This window comes from Vigna angularis, chromosome 2 (assembly GCF_016808095.1).
Source record: "Vigna angularis cultivar LongXiaoDou No.4 chromosome 2, ASM1680809v1, whole genome shotgun sequence".
NCBI classification, from domain to species: Eukaryota; Viridiplantae; Streptophyta; class Magnoliopsida; order Fabales; family Fabaceae; genus Vigna; species Vigna angularis.
The window spans coordinates 6,583,254-6,600,673 of record NC_068971.1 but is presented as its reverse complement, the minus strand read 5'-3'; the positions used below and the strand labels follow the sequence as shown (position 1 = coordinate 6,600,673).

Below are 17,420 nucleotides of genomic sequence, written 5' to 3'. Positions count from 1 at the left end.
TAGCGTAAACATGCTCTTTGGTGTTGTGGTCTTTTATGCTACATATAGAGCAAATCTGTCCCCTACAGTTTCGGTTCATTGTGGTTCATCTTTGATATTTGTTTTCAAATTCTTGATTTATTAATGTTGGGTTCTTGATATTTTGTTATTTCTTCGCCCTCGGTTTCTCCACCATTATTAATATACTTCTTTCTCTCTTCTAGACCTGTATATATAGTTATTTTTATTTGAATTTTAGAAAGTAGTAAAATAAATATATTTTCTAGTTTTCTTAGATTGTAGTTAGGTCCTAGCTAACTTCAGAAAATTGTAAAAAAAAAATACCCCTAATTGAAAAAAGCACTGGGGCATAAAGTATTTGGTCAAAGAAATGGTCACCAAATATAGAAGGAAAAAGTTTTACAGAAACGAAATTTGGATTAGTCTTAACATACCGTATAAGCTATCTTAACTAATAATTATGAGTGAAAAACTTCTGTGGTTTTAAAAGTAGAGTAATAGGTGAGAGGTTGTTTGGAAATTGTGTGGCTAAATTATGTTTGAGAAAGTTGTATGATGGCTTTGTTAAAAAGTTGATTATTAATAAATTTTATATTAGTCAAGTTAAGACAATATAAAACATTGTAAATTTCACTCACGACTTGTGATTTGCAAATAACTTCTAAAATTATCCAGAAAAAAAAAAGTTAGATAATCATATGTAAGTCTCGAGTTAGATAGTTTCCGACGAAATCTTAAGAGAGTAGTTAATCATGTTTATGAATTAAAAAAAATTATCAAATACCGGTAAAAAAAATACTTGAAATGTCTTTTTAACTCAACGAAAAATTTAGAGAAATAAATAATTATTGAATATGAATTATAATTGCTATTTTTATATTTCAAACAGATTAATTTAGAATTACGAAGGCAAATTTAGATCCCATAAAGGAAGAAAAATATAGGTCTAATTCTCCCCTAAACATACCTAAGCACTTAAATTTTCATTTATTGCCTTGTGAGTTTAGTTAGCACATCAACCACTCAATTTATGATTTATTAACTACATTAATACAAGTTTCACTCAGTTAAGCATTTCATCATGAGATGTCGTTGGTTGAATATCTAAAGTTTGACCAGAAAAGGGAGAAAAAAAATTAATTATGAAAGACAAGTAAATTCTTACTAAATATTCTTCGAATCTATCTTAATTTTAATACAAGTATTCATATTAACTATTAATTTCATATATATTTCGTTCTCTAAATCGAATTTTAAATTATTATGACATCCTTAGTTTAATATTATTTTTACTATTACGTTTTATCCTTACCTTTCATTTGAAAAATCTTTATTTTAGAATATAACTTTCCCTTTTCTCTCAAAATATTATGTGTATTTATGCATTCTATTTTTAATAATTATTTGACATTATTTGTTATTACATTTTGAGATTTATATAATTATAAACTCGTTTTTATATTTAATATTTAAAAAATGTGATCTTCTAAAATTAAAGCCTTGATTATATTTTGTTTCATTTGTTAAAATTTTAATTTTTTAATTCGAATATGTTATTTTATTGATAGACAAATCTTATATATGATAATAAAAACAAAGATAAATTATATACATAATAGATGCATTAATTATATAAACCCATTTAGACTTTGTAATATCCTTAAATGATATTTGACAAATTACTTATGTTATGGCTTGCTCGTTTTCTTTTCAAACTAAAACTAAGGGAGTCTAGGACATATGGAGATTTTAGTTTTCGGAATTTCAGATAGAAAAAAAAATGTTTTATTATTTTTTTTACATTTAGATTTTTTTGTATGATTTTCCCGATAAATTTTATTTCTAGCTATTTGTTATCTTCAAAATTTAAGATCACATTAGTTACTCTTATTAATTCCCTTTTTTAATTATCAATTTTTTCAATAAAAATGTAACATCAAATTTCAAGATAATATTTCTTTTTTCTATTTATCTATACATATTCACTTTTTTTTTTCCACATTTATTTTTTAAATTTTTATTTAATATAATTTTTTAAATTAAAATATTTATTTTTATCAGTTTTATTCTTTAGTTATTCTGTTTTTTAAATTTATTTGATCGTTTTTTAATCTTAACTATTTTATTATCATAGAAAATATTTAATTTATTTTAATAGAGAAAGAGAAAAAATAGTTTAACCAAGATAAAAATAGTAACGACATATAAATGTACATAGAAAATTGATAGAGTTATAATAAACAACTCACTTAACATGGTAATAAAAATAGAAAAATTAAATATTTTCCTTGAGTAGAAAAAACCTGAAAAGTAAGATAGGAACGGAATAAACAATTTCATTTGTATTTATTATGTGAGATAGACATATAATAAGATAGAATAGAAATTCTCAACTATTTTATTTTAAAATAAAGAAAAAGATGTTAATGAAACAACAACACACAACTTAAAAAAAATTATTTGGAACATGCGAGATAGGCAAAATATGTATAATAGAATATGTTCACCAAACCATAGAACATGTTACCCCAACCCATAAAATTCGTGTTGCAGTTTCATATAATCACCTAATTCTCTTTCTTATAATAGTAAATACGCGAAAACAAACATACCAATAAATATATGGTCTTTAAGCATTAGACTAAATATGTATATTTTATGTTTAGAAAACAATTGTAGACATAAAAATAATACTTTTATTTTTAGAAAATCTGCTATATGAATTTATATTATTTTAACTAGTGTAGTTAATTATTTCAAATTTCAAAACATAAATGTAATAAAATCAATTATCATTAATTACATCTTAAACATACTAGTTAGTCTTCCTTTTCTTGAATTTGTATCCATTATCTATTTTCTAACATTTATGAATTAACCTTAAATTTGTTTATTGACAAAATCTTTAAACTAGATCGTTTACAAACCATGTACATGTATAGATTTAAAAATTCATTATGAAAATTAGTATGGATGATATAACTTAGATATTTTATTATGAAACTAATTTTGCATGGATGACATAAATCTTTTATGAAAAGGGCTTAATAGTCTATTTTGTCCCCAGTTTTGCTCGATTGTGTCATTTTGGTCATTGGTTTTAAAAAAGTGTCAACTTGGTCCTCACTTATTAAATTTTGCATCAAAATCGTCCCTTCCGTTAAATAGAAATAAACGGCGTTAAGGATTGATGACCTGGCAGAAGACATGACATTTTGTAGATATATTTATGCTGACATGTCAGAGAATGAGTGTAGAGATGGAATTTAGGAGTGCACTTTGTATTTTCTAGGTCAGGCCCAAACCCTATTTTCTCTAGGGTTTCTTTCTATCTTTTTTCAAAAAAGAAGGTCTCTTCTCCACCTTCATCAGCGACAACTCTGTCCTCCGCATGACCAACGCCGCCGCGCCTTCCTTTGGCCGGCCAAAACTATCGCCGACGGCACCGATTGTCGATAACGGCACCGATCGTCAACAGCGGCACCTCAACCACACTCAAGAACACAACCAGCGTCGTCCAGCAACCATAGAATCGCATCACCTCCATTGACGCACCACTGCGAGCAATCTCGGACCACTGAGAATTCTTTCTATCTTCCATCAACTACCCAAATTGCGACAATAGAGAGAACCCGAGAAAACTCCAATCTCCTCCGCACCATCTCCATCATCCTTTGTGTCTTGATATGCATCAACCTCAATCCAATAAACAACAACCCATATACGAAACCCAGATCGCGCCTCCACCTCGCGAGTTTTGTCCATTCCAAAACCACCAGATTCATCACGAGTTCAGTACTTCTCCTTCGAAACTTGCAAGGAAATGCAACCAGCCCCAAAACCCCAATCGAAAAGAGCCCCAAATTGCAGAACCTTAATCACGTATAAACCATCCCCACCGCGAGCATCCTCATCACGCATCAACATCATGCCTCCTCAGACCTGCAAAGCAAGAAAACCAAACCAGAATAGTCATGATAAATCGCAACGTAGCCTTGCGCAACCCACTGAATTGGGCATTGTGAGGATGGTGGGAAAAAACGGCAGGGTGGATTCGAGGTCTCTTGAAATTTTGGAAATTAGGGTTGGCGGAGGCGTAAGAAAGAGGGGTCTGGGGGGTGGAGGTGGTGATAGGGTGGGGGAGGCGGAGCGGCATATATTCGGGGGAAGAGTGGGACGCCATTGCCGATTATCCATGGCTAACTACAACACTCTTTTTGGAAGAAGAAGGTTTGATCTGAGGAGTGAGACGTCATTTCTAGCTGTCACATTAATTGTAATTAAAAGTAATTAAAAGAAAAACATTAATCCAAATTAATTATAATTAAAGGAAATACTAAACACGTCACCACGCATACAATTTAAAAATGTCACGTTTTCTGTCACATCATCAATCCCGTTTGTTTCTATTTAACAAAAATGACCATTTTAATGCAAAATTTAATAACTGAACACTAACTTGACACTTTTTTAAAACCAGAGATCAAATTAACAAAACCGAACAAAACTAAGGACAAGCAAAACCGAACAAAACTAAGGACAAAAAGACTATTAAACCTTTATGAAAGTATAGTGTTACATTTTGACAAGCAAAACCGAACAAAACTAAGGACAAAAAGGCTATTAAGCCTTTATGAAAGTATAGTGTTGCATTTTGATTTCAACTCTTATGTACACATCACTATTCTATATATAGTTTATAAATGGCGCACATAGCTTCTAATAAACACGTAGCTACAGCCTTCATATTTATTACATTGCAGAAACGTGTGCTACGGAACAAGTAAACAAACATTTACTGCTTTTGTGTAAACAAAACAAAAAAATAGATGCTTATTTTAATCCTTAATCTCTTTGTTTAATGTTTTAATTGCCCCATTTAATTTTCCATGCTTTAATTGTTTATCAAATATCACAATCATATGATTTTTAAGCATTTTTTTTATTTCAAATATGTCAATCAAAACAACGCGTATTAAAGTTTGTTCCCATTTTTTTAATACTATTTTATACTTTTAATGATGAAAATTAAAACTTTATCTCTATACTCAACCTAATAAAGCTTTAAAGCACTTAAAAAGTTTAAATCTTAAGAGAAAATAACGTTAAAAGCTCTTCAAAAGTTGCGACAAACTTTTGTAAAACAAAAATGCAAATCATGTTGAATTTTTGTATGATCGCTTATTTTATATCATAGTAAAATATTTACTCCTTTGAAAACTTTGATTTTATAAGTACATTCTAGAAAATCAAATATACTCACAATTATTAATTAACAATAACGGTAATAAAATAAAATACATATATATAACAAAATTTAATTAAACTACAATTCTAAATACTGAATTTTGTAACTAATAGTTATTTATTACATTAATTATTTAAGTTGCAAATTTCCCACTTTAAAAAATTAAATATAAAATGTTATATTTATTTTTTAATCACCATGATTATGATTTTTTATTTTCTATAAAATTTTGAGAAATTCCACATCTCTCTAGTCAGCCATAAAACTAATATTCCATTTGAAATTTGATGTTTTTTCTTGGAAGGACGTAGAATTTTACAGAACCTACCTTTCTTCTTTCTCATACCCAAATTTTAACTTTTATTTTTTTATTGCCTTTTTCCTCAAACTAAATAAAATCACTATTCGATCAATTTTCTTTTCTAACCACATATATGATTTAGTTGGATGCAAGAAAAATATAAATGTACTATTTTTTCACTTTTTAGTGAAAGAAAACAAAAAGAGTTTAAAACTCATACCAACAAGTACACAATGTTTTCTTCCATTTCACAAAAATTTCACCAAACATACAATTTTCTTTCTTCAGAACATTAATTCAACAGTGTTTCATTTAACTTCTATTGAAGTAAACACAAATTCAATTCAACTCATTCCAAAGAAAGTCCACCAACCAACACAAAGCGCACACATCATCTTCACCACGCCACGAACAACAACAAAACCAACATTTATCCACAAAACAAAAACCAGATTATAAGCAAACACCACAATAATAAATTCTTTTCTTCTCTCTTACCGAAACACATACCATACACACTGCTTCATCTCGAAGAAACCAAGACAAAAAGAAAATTGTTTTATTTCTTTAACTCTGTTACTCTGTTTTTCTGCTCTGTTTTTCTCTGTTACGTTGTCTCATCTTTCCACTCTGTTCTTCTCCGTCACAATCCAGCCATGAAACACGATTCGACCCATTTCATGTTTCCTCTCTCAACACGCCAATTCTCCTAAAAGCTGAACTCTTTTCGCATTTTCCTCTACTGGGTCACTCGAGGAATAGAGTAAAGAATAAAACTTTATCTTGGGTTGATCTGGGATTCTTCAGCTCCAATGGCGTCGTGCCCCGCGAATTCCGTCACCTATAACACCACCCTCTGCGCGTGCGCCCCCGGGCACGTGCTCCAGCGCGTGAGTAACACGTGCGTGCTCTTCGAGGGGAACTCCACCATCGCCACCGACACCGGCGTCGACTACTACGCGCTCAGCTTGCCCGAGACGCTCTTCGCCTTCGACACCATCAAGAAGTTCACGCAGTCGCAGGCTGTGTTCTTGGAAGCCACGCTCGTGATGCTCATCTCCTGGCTTCTTTTCTGCTTATTTCTGAGGTTCACGAAGGTCGGTGATGGAAGGAACGTTTGGTTCAACATCAGGTGGTGGATCAGTAGGATGGATATTTGCTTTGCCACCAGACACTGGCTGGTTAGTTTTAGTTTGTTCTTTTCGGTTCTTTTGTTCTCTGGTTTTGTGAATTGTGGTTGTGGTTTGGCTTGCAATCCAATTTCATCCATAACTTTGTCCTGGTTTAAGGATAAAATTAAAATGCAGCTGTTCAGAAATTTATGACATTGTTGTTAGAATTTAGAGTTTTGTTTTGGTGAAATAATTTAAGGAATTTGTCAAGATTGGATAGTCAATCTTAAGGGATTTATTGATATAAGTAATCTCTTACTTAATCGACAGGCTGATGTGTTAGTAATCAATGTCATTAAAAAATTGACACTTGTTAGGATATTTTTGAAAAATAATGCAAAATTCTAATAAAATAACAAATTTTGGATGTAAAACTAACGGAAGGACCTAATCTTAGCACTGAGCAAAAATTGAGGCTAAAATAGCTCATTAGAAGTATGGAAACCAAAATTGCTCTAATGTGGATCTTCATTAATTATACTAATTTTTAATACAAATGTTTATTAACTTTAATTTGTAAGTCTGATAGAAGAACAACCTAAAAAGGGCATCTTTAGTATTTTTTTAAATATTTTTCTTTTGTTTTTTAAGTTTCTTTTTGTTGGATTTAAGTTTTCTTCTTAGTTGCTGGCATGACAAAAAAAAAATCTTCTGTATGGTTCATGTGTATATCTAACAATTTTCAATTCAGCAGTTACGATTTCTTGCAGTTGTTACTGAATAATGAGCATTGCAGCATAGACATGCTTTGATAGCCATCTGACTGTTATATGTTTTTTAGTGCATGAGTTATTATCCTTTTGACAAAATAATAGGCATATTGCTGTTTGTGTATGAAAAATGCTTTATGGGGTGCTGTTTTTTTTTTCTCATGCAGGATGATCGGAAAGTGGTCACCAAACGCAAAACAGAACTTGGTGGTGCTTTCTCCATAGCAAGTTGGATACTCTTTATTGGATTATTTGCTGCGTGAGTCTCCAATGCTTACTTCACCATATTTTCTGGATATCATACTGAAAATCTATTGTCTTCACCTTGTTCTCTTTGTTTGGTTATGTATCCATTTTGACTCAATCTTCTATCAGGTTGTTGTACCAGATCATATCAAAGAGATCAATTGAGGTGCACAATGTAAGAGCAACAAATGGACTGGAGTTAGCCTCTTTTATCAATGACATGGAGTTCAATATAACAACTGTGTCTAGTATGAGTTGTGCAAATCTAAGGAATCTGGGAAATTTAGTTACTGGGAATCCTGGCTCTATTGACGAAAGAGTTGTTTCCCTGTCTACTTTAGCAAACTACACTTGTTACAACTCAAGCCAAGGACCAACCCTTGTCATCAAGTGTAAAAACTGCAAGGTCCACCATGATCGTATGTATATTTCATGGCAGTTTGTTGATCTCCCCAATAGTCCTGCCGCTGCTGTTGGTTTTGAGTTCAAACTCACTTCAATGGATATTGCTAAGAAGCATACAAGTTTTGTTAGTGGAACGCTAAAGAATGGAAGTGATTTTAATGATAGCCCGGTTACATTCAGAGGGAACATATCAAATATTTTGAAATTCAATTTGTTCCCTCGAATATACCATAATTTACATGACCTAAAGCTCATACAGCCTTTATTTCACGAGTTCCTCCCAGGTTCAGTTTCACGTAATACAAATGAACTACTAGTATCCCTTGAGAGTTCTGCTGATGGACTGATCAACACTACATTGTTTATCAATTTCCTCTCTGATTATGTTGTGGAAATCGATAGAGAGAATATTTTGGGTCCTGGTAAGTGTCTTTTGTGCTTGCTGTATATACAAGCTATATCTCTGCCATTATTCTATTTAGTTTTTGGCTTCCTTTCTCATCCTCTTTGCAGTGCCCAAATTGCACATTTTTTAATGTAACGTTGATGTTTGTTTTATTGTTAGCTACTTTCTTCCGTTCCTTAGTGTCATCATCTGATTTGTTGTCGAGGTTCAAACTTCTCTAATTCACAAACTAGATACTATCAGCCGCTATACTGTCAAGTTCAACCACCGTATCCTTGAATAGTTAATTCCTTCAATTTGAAATGTCAATTCTAAAATAAGAATAACTATATCTGCAATCTGAGTTATCGAATTATCAACTTCTCAAACTAATAAGCTCTATGCATAGTGCTGGTTTAGGCCTAATCAAGATTTGAAGATAAAAATGAGTTGGTTACTTGGAAATAATTAATATGCTACATTGTTGTTCAAAAAACTGTCATGAATTAATTATTTTGGAGACTATTAGAATCGAGAATGGATTGAGCAGCCTAAATCAACCAATGTCATTACAAGAAGTACTTTGATCATATAATGTGGGATCTTAGCAAAAACTATTGCTAACCTGTTTGCGGCAATAACTGTTGTTGATTCACATTATTTTAATTCCATTCTTTTTTGCTTTCGTGTGCAGTGAGCTTCCTTGCGGACCTTGGTGGCTTGTATTGTATTAGCATAGGCATCTTTTTCTACCTGTTGATACAGGTTTACTTCTTCCTTTCTTGATATTATTCAGTTATGATTCCTTCGTATTTCAAACGTTATGCTGTGCATTTAGGACTTGATATTTTATGTTGTAGAATGTAGATCCAGGATGTGACATTGAATTATGCATTCAACAACATAACATTGGCATTTGAAACTACCATAGTTGGTTATAGTTGGTGCCACTTATTAGGCTTTGTGGATAGCAGTTCTGTTTTTCAACATACATTAGTGTGTGATTTCTAATTCTTGGGGTGTATGGTAGGTAAAATTGCACATTTCAATGCAATTCAGATAGACAGTGCTTCTTATCATGTGATGAATTGCAAACAACTTTGAACTGTGCAATAAATGCCTGAATTGGTGTGATTCTGTCTTATCAATAAGTCAGTTTTTCCTGCTTCTTGTTCATCAATTCTCATTAAATAAATTAGTTTGTTGAATGATAAAGAATTGAAGGAGAACTATTATTCTATTTTATTATTCCTTTGGAAGGTTTACTCTTTACAATTCAAGTTATTATTTTCTTGAAGTCTATGAACATTCTATATGTTTTTCTAACAGCGCTTCCCTGATATTTGATTGTTGTGGATTTTCACTGTTTGTAGCCTGATTACATCGTAGCTTCTTCGTACTTACATTCCATATTTTCTAACCTTCTATTGAATTAGTGTGAGTATAGGATAAAGAAGCTCAGAAATGAAGATAGCATTTTGAGGAGAGTCAGAAATCGGCGTAAGGCTCAAGAGCATTGGGACAAAGTAATTTCTTTTCAACTTGTTCAAACATCTTGAATATTTAACATTAATTTCCTTTTGCTTTTTTCCATGTTCTTTAGTTCTATTGCTGATATTTCTTCTTTTAATCAGCTGAGGAAATATGTGATCTACACCTTTGGCTGTACTGCACTGGAGGACAAGTATAATAGCACCGGAAAGGAAACAGATTGTGGTGGATGTATGTTGCATTCAGTTCGAGGTAGTGGTTCATCAAATAAACGAAGGCTGAAAAGCAGAAGAGATTCCATAAGTTTGTACAAGAAACCTAGTTTACCTTCCAACAAGGTAAAGCTTTTACATTGCACATCACTGCACTTTAATTTCTAAACTGGATCTTCTTTTTTGTTTTTTTGGTTTTTGAATGCTCATTACTATTGATGTCGCTGGCATTTACGTGAGGGAACGTATCATGTGTAAGGAGTTGTTACCATGAGACAAGAGAAGTGAATCTTTTCCATTGCCATTGTTTAGTAATCAAGATTTTTATTAAGGTCTCATGAATTAGGGTTTAGGGTTTACGAACTGTAAAATGTCCATGTGAACTGTTTTCGGTAGTATCCAATTGTCAAAATATGTTGCTGCTGTCATCTCAGCTCATGGAAAGAATCCTCTCATTTCACATGTCATTGATGTATGCTATATGTAGTCAAAGCTATTTAGTTAACATGATTGGCTTTTATCTAGTTTTCTTAAGAAGAAAGTGGTTGAACCTGATCATTTCATAATTTTCATATTTCGATGTTTTGTATTCCAGTCAGTGACATGTGAACCCCTTGGATCCACAAACGATTCAAAACTGCATTCTGAAAATATGGAAAAGCAGCAGAATGTTGGTCCATGCAAGGATCCCGCACAATCTCAACCTCAAGAATCTTCTATTACTGATGGCAACTTGATTCCTCCTCCACCTTCACTAGGTACAAATTAATTTGAGTTCATAACAGCTTACTAATTATTTGGTGATATAACACTAATTCTCAACCTCAAGACTCAGTGATATATTTTTGTTGATTTCTACTTCACTAAGTTTCAAACATTGAAACCTAATCTAACCTCCACACTTTCTCACCATCATCAATGTCTTCCATGGTTTTCTGCTGCTAAAGTGCCAATGACTTTGGTTTTGCTACTCTTATAAGATCATGTGTAGCGTGTAGACACAGTCTCCGCAGTTCTAACATACCAATACATGGCGCACACATAAGATTAAAATAGTTATATTATTATATTATGCACAACTTACGTGTAGACCTATTTCAACCCTTAACATACATGCAACATTTATGAGTTACAATTTTATATACAAATAGTTCAGCTGCTCTATCTCCTTTCAGTGTCTATTACCATCTGTTATTTTATGAAGCTTGTTTCTACTGTTTGAACAGCTATTAATGATCGAATAGAACAACTTCATTTTCTGAGTTTTGAAAATTGCTAGTGCTTTTACTACCTCTCATGTATTAACTTGTATGCAAATGTAATGCAGAATTTAAGGATGGCTCTCAAATGGACTTGACTGATATTCAGAAGAATCTAAAAAATTTGTACGAGTATAATCTAATGCTAAGGGACAAATTATTAGCTACACAGTCTCTTCTCAATTCTTCCTCATCTAGCCACACTTCAGTAAATAAAAAGGAAACTTGAGTATCTTTGTAAACAGGAGTATTTGTCAATGTGTGTTGGTCAGATAGTTCCGCGATTTTTACAAGCATGGACGTTCTACAATGAAAGTTGATTCTTAATTGAAAATTGACCAAATGGGAGTAAAGATTGAGATATCTTTTCACAATACAAATGGAAGGATGTGCTGCATGGACTCTGCAATTCCTGGCCAGATATCCCTTCCTACGTTTAAAGCTGCCAAGTGTGGACTATGGCTTGTGATCCACCTTTGTGTGAGAAAAGGAGTTCTTGTTCTTTCATGCTAAGTTATTTTCCGTGCCAATATTCATTTCACATAACCTTGTACAGCCATTGATTTGTTTTGTACACAGTAGAGTAGCATGGAACTTGTTCTTACGGTCATTATTGTCGTGAGAGTCCTTCAGAACATGGCAATTCTCGGCTTATTTCACGGATTTCATTTTTTCATGTTATGATAGATGGAATACTTCAAGAGAGATAATAATTCCTCGACCAACAAGGTCCAATATAAGTGATAAATAGCTGAGGTTTTTAAATATGTTCTTAGTTAAATTTCTGGTCATGTATATAGAAAATTTTTGCAGGCAAAACTCATTTCAATGACTTTATATTTCCAAAAGAATTAGTCTTTTATATTTAAAATTACTCTACAAACTAAAAGATGCTCCAAAATTTATGTTCTAAAGATGGAGGATTTATTTTTAGCATAAATATCCATTTTCTAATCATTATTTAGTTTTGCTTGTCTTTTTTTTTAATTTGTTGTACTTTAACAAATAGTAAAAGATTCTGTCGTTGTATGAGAATATTTGAGTTTGGAATGGATTTCATCCATAAGAAGTATAGAAAGTGAGATTTATAATGTATTCCGTTGATACCCAAAAACGTATATATAATGTAGAAAAAATAATGCACAAGAGGAGTCGTTTTGAATGAAAGTACTTACACGAGAGAAATTGTTACAACTATATTAATTCAAAATAACAATTTGAATTCAAATTATTAATTAAATAATAACTTAATGGCAAACACTTTGAAAATCATTTGAAAATGAATATGATAATGGTTCCACAGGGTTCCTCACGAGTGTTATTTTCCATATTCGTGACATTCTATTATTTTGGTATCCATAGAACAAGCTATGACATCCAAAAAGAATGTTCCATTTATTGATTGGAAGGGACAGATAGACACAGCTGTTTGTAGGCCAACAGTGAATCAAAATTACATTGAGTGATAACGTTAATTTCAATAACAGTGTATTTTTTCAAGCATTATTCTATTTAATCTTTTGGTTTACCCAAGATAATTCCCATGTTGTCAGCATTAGCTTCATCATTTCACATAAATAAATTATGAAAGCATAGAAATATGTCTTCATTGTGTAGTCCTTGATGCTTTTTCATGTGTGACGATGCATCCTCAGTTCGCATGTTTGGAAAAGCAAATAATAACGCGTGACACAAGGTTAAGAAATTTTAAAAAATATATATTAGAAAATATATAAAATATATTCTTCTATGATTAGTAAGTGTTTTGTATCATTTTAGCTCCTTAATGGTGTTCATGATCCACCCCATCAACCCTGTTCTGAGGGATTTAAACAGACTTGGATCTAAATAATTAGACCTGATAAAATATGTTAAGACTAATATTGGATCAACATGTTGAATTTATCCAAATTTAATACAAATATTTTCATGTCATACTATGATTTGCAAAATTGGTTTATCAAAACTTGAACCAAGTGAAAAAACACAGGTTAACTCATTCCAACACATTGAATAAACACCCCTAGTTGGCAGATCCATTTGGAAAATAACAGTCTTTAGGCTGCAAAGATGTGAAGCAGAAATAATGGTAAGTCAACCAATTAGTATGGCCATGACCTGAAAGTAGGATAGATATACTCATTTGAAGTAAAGGAACAAAATTTAAAACGTAAAAAATGAAAGACAAATTCTCTATTGTAAATGTTAGCAAAAACACTTTATCCTATTTGGTGCAATTCATCTAAACGAAGTAAATATATGGATTTCATTCTTAAATTAATTAAAACTTATATAAACTTTAATCAGTAAACATGTTGAAAAGAAAGTGTTAGCAAATGCATAACTATCACTTCTCTTTTTCCTTTGGGTGGATGGAATGGATGTAATCCAATTTCACAAACCAACCAGAAAAACAACCATTTGTATGTACACACACCAAAACCAACTGCATGGATATTAAACACCATTATTTAAATAGGTATTATGGAATTGGCCATCATTGCCATAACCTTTCAAAAGTGTAATTACTTGTGCTAACTCCATAACCATACTTACAAAGTATGTTCTTTTCCATTAATGACATGTATGTATGAGATATATCCCACCAGCCCCTTCATGAGCAATGGCACGTCAAGGCTAAGCTTCAAAAGTTGAGTTATATTTAATTGGATTTTACATGTTGAATATGTAATGGAACAATCTAGAGCAAGGTACTTCCATCATTATTAAACTAATTCTTCAAACAAAAACAAAAAAAAAGATGTTTACAAGATACGACAGGTAGCAGAAACATGTCAGTTTCGAATAGTTTATTCAATAGATTTGCAGTAGCAACTAGTAAAACAATAAATAGTCTATTTAATGAGATATCATCAAATGAGTTGTCTGCTTTATACTCAAATACCAGGATTTCTTTTGCAGTAATCATAATAGGCATTTGTGGACACGAGAAAACATTGGACAATTTACTTGGTCCATTATCACTGAGCCACAGTAGAACTTAGGGAAGATTACAAACTTGGAAAGTCCTCTCATTCCTTCCATGGTTTCAGGATAACATTGCCTTTTCCAACAACTCCTGCAATTCCCCGTTCTTATATGCCTCTGCAGCCATACAAGAAAAAGTGAGAAGAGGGCAAGTATTGCCTATAAATCTACCGTTGATGTAACAATATGGTTTGATCTAGAGTAAAAAGATAAAGCTAAAAACTGATTCTTAAGCAGTCAATTATAACATCAGGATAAATAGATCAAAACTGGAGGACCTGTTCGAAAGCAAGAACTTTTGTTTCTTTCAACTATATTATTATCGATTGCAAGGAGCTAAGATATGTATGTATATGGTTAATAAAGCATGTAAGAAATAAAGATTAATGTGCAGTGTACTCCAGCAATTTGTAGGCATCAATTTGGCAATAGATGATTATAAAACAATGTCTTTGTCACGGTATAATACAACTTTTATCATCATGTTACACATTTAAATCAATCAGTTCAGCTTTGGCTTTTGTAATTTTTCACTTAAACCAGTCACTTAATATGATTTGTTTTCCTTTCAAGTTCAAGCAAGTGAGTTTTCAATCTCCAAAGTTGTAGTGTAGGCTGATACTTGAATAATATTGGAAAAAGCTAACATGCAATTTCCCATGTGCTTTGGGCATTGTTCTTCCATTAGAATGGGAGTTTTATCTTTGGTAAACCTTTATTATATAAGAAGTGAAACTTCAATTTTGATTGGAGAACAACACCAAAAAAATCTAGGTACTGCCTCTAAGTTGTATGCAACAATACCTCCAACAACTTTAAGATGCCAATTACTAGAAGCAATTGGTCTGCATGTTTCCTCGGTCAAATGTAAAATGTGAAATTTATTATATAGCTGTACCCTTTAATATGTCTATTTTGGCTCTCTCATTTAAAATTACTAAATTAATATCTCTTTGCATCACTATTAGAGATATGATATAAACTATTGGCATGTCTTCATCTAAAACTTTATTAGCTTTTGCAACAGCCGGTTAGTCCCAATCATGTTTAAATCATTCCACTAGTGAGGCAATATCAACTTATAAGCATCACAAAAACAAGGTAATGATGAGGTCATTATAGTTGCAGACAACGATGAGGACAATTAACTGTTAAACTGAAAACTTAAGTCACATATGACATACCAACAGTGATATCACAGCCACCAAAAAACTCTCCATCTATGTAGAGTTGAGGAAAGGTAGGCCAACTGGAGTACTCCTTCAGTCCTTGGCGTAACATGTCATTTTCAAGCACGTTTAAGGTTTCAAAAGGCACATTTAGAGACTTCAATATTTGCACCACTGTGTTTGAGAACCCACACTGTGGAAAGTCCTTAGTTCCCTTCATAAACAGAACTATTTTATTTGAAGCAATAACTGTATCCAAGGTAGACTTCAATTGAGGAGTCAACGCTAAAACAAACCAAAACCCAAAGTTAAAACTTATTATATAATTCAAGCGTCTGAAATCGTTAAAAAAGTTATACAAAAGCTAAACACAGTTCTAAAGAGTCAGTTCCATTCCTTTTTCACTTTTTGGTCCTAAAATTGTTTTAACACAATTTCACACACTATTCACTTATCTAACAATCAATTTCTGATCCATAATTGATTACGTTTTTCGAAAATAGTTTCCAGAACAAGCGTTTCAAAACCAAAAAAAGAAAACATAAGAAAGCAATTGTAAGTTGTTTTCTCATTTTTCTTCTTCTGTTTTCATCTTGTCCAACCTCTCCCTCAATTCCACACTCATATAAGTCTCTTGTACCGCCCAGCACCAGCTGTCTATACAACCTAGTTGCATTTTGAAAACTAAAAGTAGTTTCTAAAAATAGATATCAAAGAAATCTAAATGTTTCCATGTTCTCCAATCAGAATTGGAGCATCTCCACATTTAGTACGCATACGGTCCAAACTTTTAGTAAACAGATTAATGAGATAAAACCCCAATTCTGATAGGAAAAAAATATTAAAAAAATGGTGAAGTAACTGCACATCTCCAAAAGAATTGATATAGGGTACATATTTCATCATCCTTACTATCCCTGACTCATTGAATTGGAGCTACTCCCAAAGGGGGATTACAGTGAATTGTGAAAAGTTGAAGCTAGCAATTCATATGGGAACATTAAAGATTGAAACTTTAGCGCGTTTAAACGAAAACTCATGAAAGGGAAGAAGAGTAGCAGTACCAGAGGCGCATCGAATGGTTGTGGAAGCGCGTTTGATTTTGGGTTGGAAATGGAGGTTGTGGGTGAAAACAAGAGAAGGAGAGGGCCGAAGAGACAGTGTTGAGGTTGTTACTGTTACTCCTCCAACATGGGATTGGAACGATGACGATGATGTTCTTGAGTGCAACTGCAGTTGCAAGGTCAAAGGCTTAGCACAGTAAGACATGTTTGCTTCTCCTTCCAAACAAAAAACTACTCACCCACCACACTCTGCTCCAAATATCTACTCTCTTCCACCACAACAATACTATGTTTTCAATTATATAGTATAATAATTAGACACCATATACTCATAAATTATGGTTTTATCAATTTGATAGAGAACCTTTTGTTTCATTTTGGCTGTTTGAAAAAATAGTTTGATCAGCAACAATAACTATAACTACGCAAATAAGAATTTCAGTTTAGATTATTGTAAATGATACAAAATATCTTTTGAATATGTTCCATAATTATGTATTAAAACTGTTAATTATAACAATTCTTTTAGAAAATGTTTATTATATTTTTTAGTTGTTTCTGTATAAAATATTGTACTATCCCTACAAAAAATTTTAAACTAATAAATGGTTTCATAAGGCCATGAAACTATTGCACGTTATTAATATGATATGTTGCTTTATCACAAAAAACTTGACTTCTAAATATCATTTTAGTTGTGCTTGTTGAAAAGCTAAAGAAAGCACTCAAATGAAACAATATCGAAATAGTTATTAGGGACAACTATTCTG

The 17,420-nt window shown here is 32.1% G+C and overlaps 2 protein-coding genes across 3 annotated transcripts; one reads left to right on the top strand and one right to left on the bottom strand.

The window, feature by feature from the left end:
- The first annotated feature begins 6,014 nt into the window (after positions 1-6,014).
- LOC108329627 (uncharacterized) lies at positions 6,015-12,194 on the top strand. 2 transcript variants are annotated; one of them, XM_052873014.1, is made up of 8 exons: positions 6,015-6,730; positions 7,599-7,690; positions 7,807-8,504; positions 9,162-9,232; positions 9,904-9,993; positions 10,102-10,296; positions 10,766-10,928; positions 11,702-12,194. In XM_052873014.1, the coding sequence occupies exons 1-8, from the start codon at positions 6,362-6,364 to the stop codon at positions 11,740-11,742; spliced, it is 1,719 nt and encodes a 572-aa protein (XP_052728974.1). In that variant the 5' UTR covers positions 6,015-6,361; the 3' UTR covers positions 11,743-12,194. The 2 variants fall into 2 exon arrangements, with proteins under 2 accessions (XP_052728974.1, XP_052728973.1); XM_052873013.1 differs by having other exon boundaries at positions 11,498-12,194.
- A 2,017-nt stretch (positions 12,195-14,211) lies between these two features.
- LOC108327890 (monothiol glutaredoxin-S14, chloroplastic) lies at positions 14,212-16,942 on the bottom strand. Its single transcript, XM_017561615.2, has 3 exons — positions 16,651-16,942; positions 15,602-15,871; positions 14,212-14,534 (listed from the first exon to the last, which is right to left on the bottom strand). Exons 1-3 carry the CDS (start codon positions 16,853-16,855, stop codon positions 14,479-14,481), a joined length of 531 nt encoding a protein of 176 aa, XP_017417104.1. The 5' UTR covers positions 16,856-16,942; the 3' UTR covers positions 14,212-14,478.
- Between the last annotated feature and the right edge of the window lie 478 nt (positions 16,943-17,420).

What these genes read in the sequence shown, in the direction of transcription:
- LOC108329627 (XM_052873013.1), top strand. Translation starts at nt 6,362, where the DNA reads ATGGCGTCGTGCCCCGCGAATTCCGTCACCTATAACACCACCCTCTGC. An exon ending in TTTATTGGATTATTTGCTGC is followed by an intron (nt 7,691 to 7,806) that starts GTGAGTCTCCAA and finishes ATCTTCTATCAG; the next exon opens with GTTGTTGTACCAGATCATAT. An exon ending in TCCTCCTCCACCTTCACTAG is followed by an intron (nt 10,929 to 11,497) that starts GTACAAATTAAT and finishes AATGTAATGCAG; the next exon opens with AATTTAAGGATGGCTCTCAA.
- LOC108327890 (XM_017561615.2), bottom strand. Translation starts at nt 16,855, where the DNA reads ATGTCTTACTGTGCTAAGCCTTTGACCTTGCAACTGCAGTTGCACTCA. An exon ending in AACCATTCGATGCGCCTCTG is followed by an intron (nt 15,872 to 16,650) that starts GTACTGCTACTC and finishes GGTTTGTTTTAG; the next exon opens with CGTTGACTCCTCAATTGAAG. An exon ending in TGGCTGTGATATCACTGTTG is followed by an intron (nt 14,535 to 15,601) that starts GTATGTCATATG and finishes GTATGGCTGCAG; the next exon opens with AGGCATATAAGAACGGGGAA.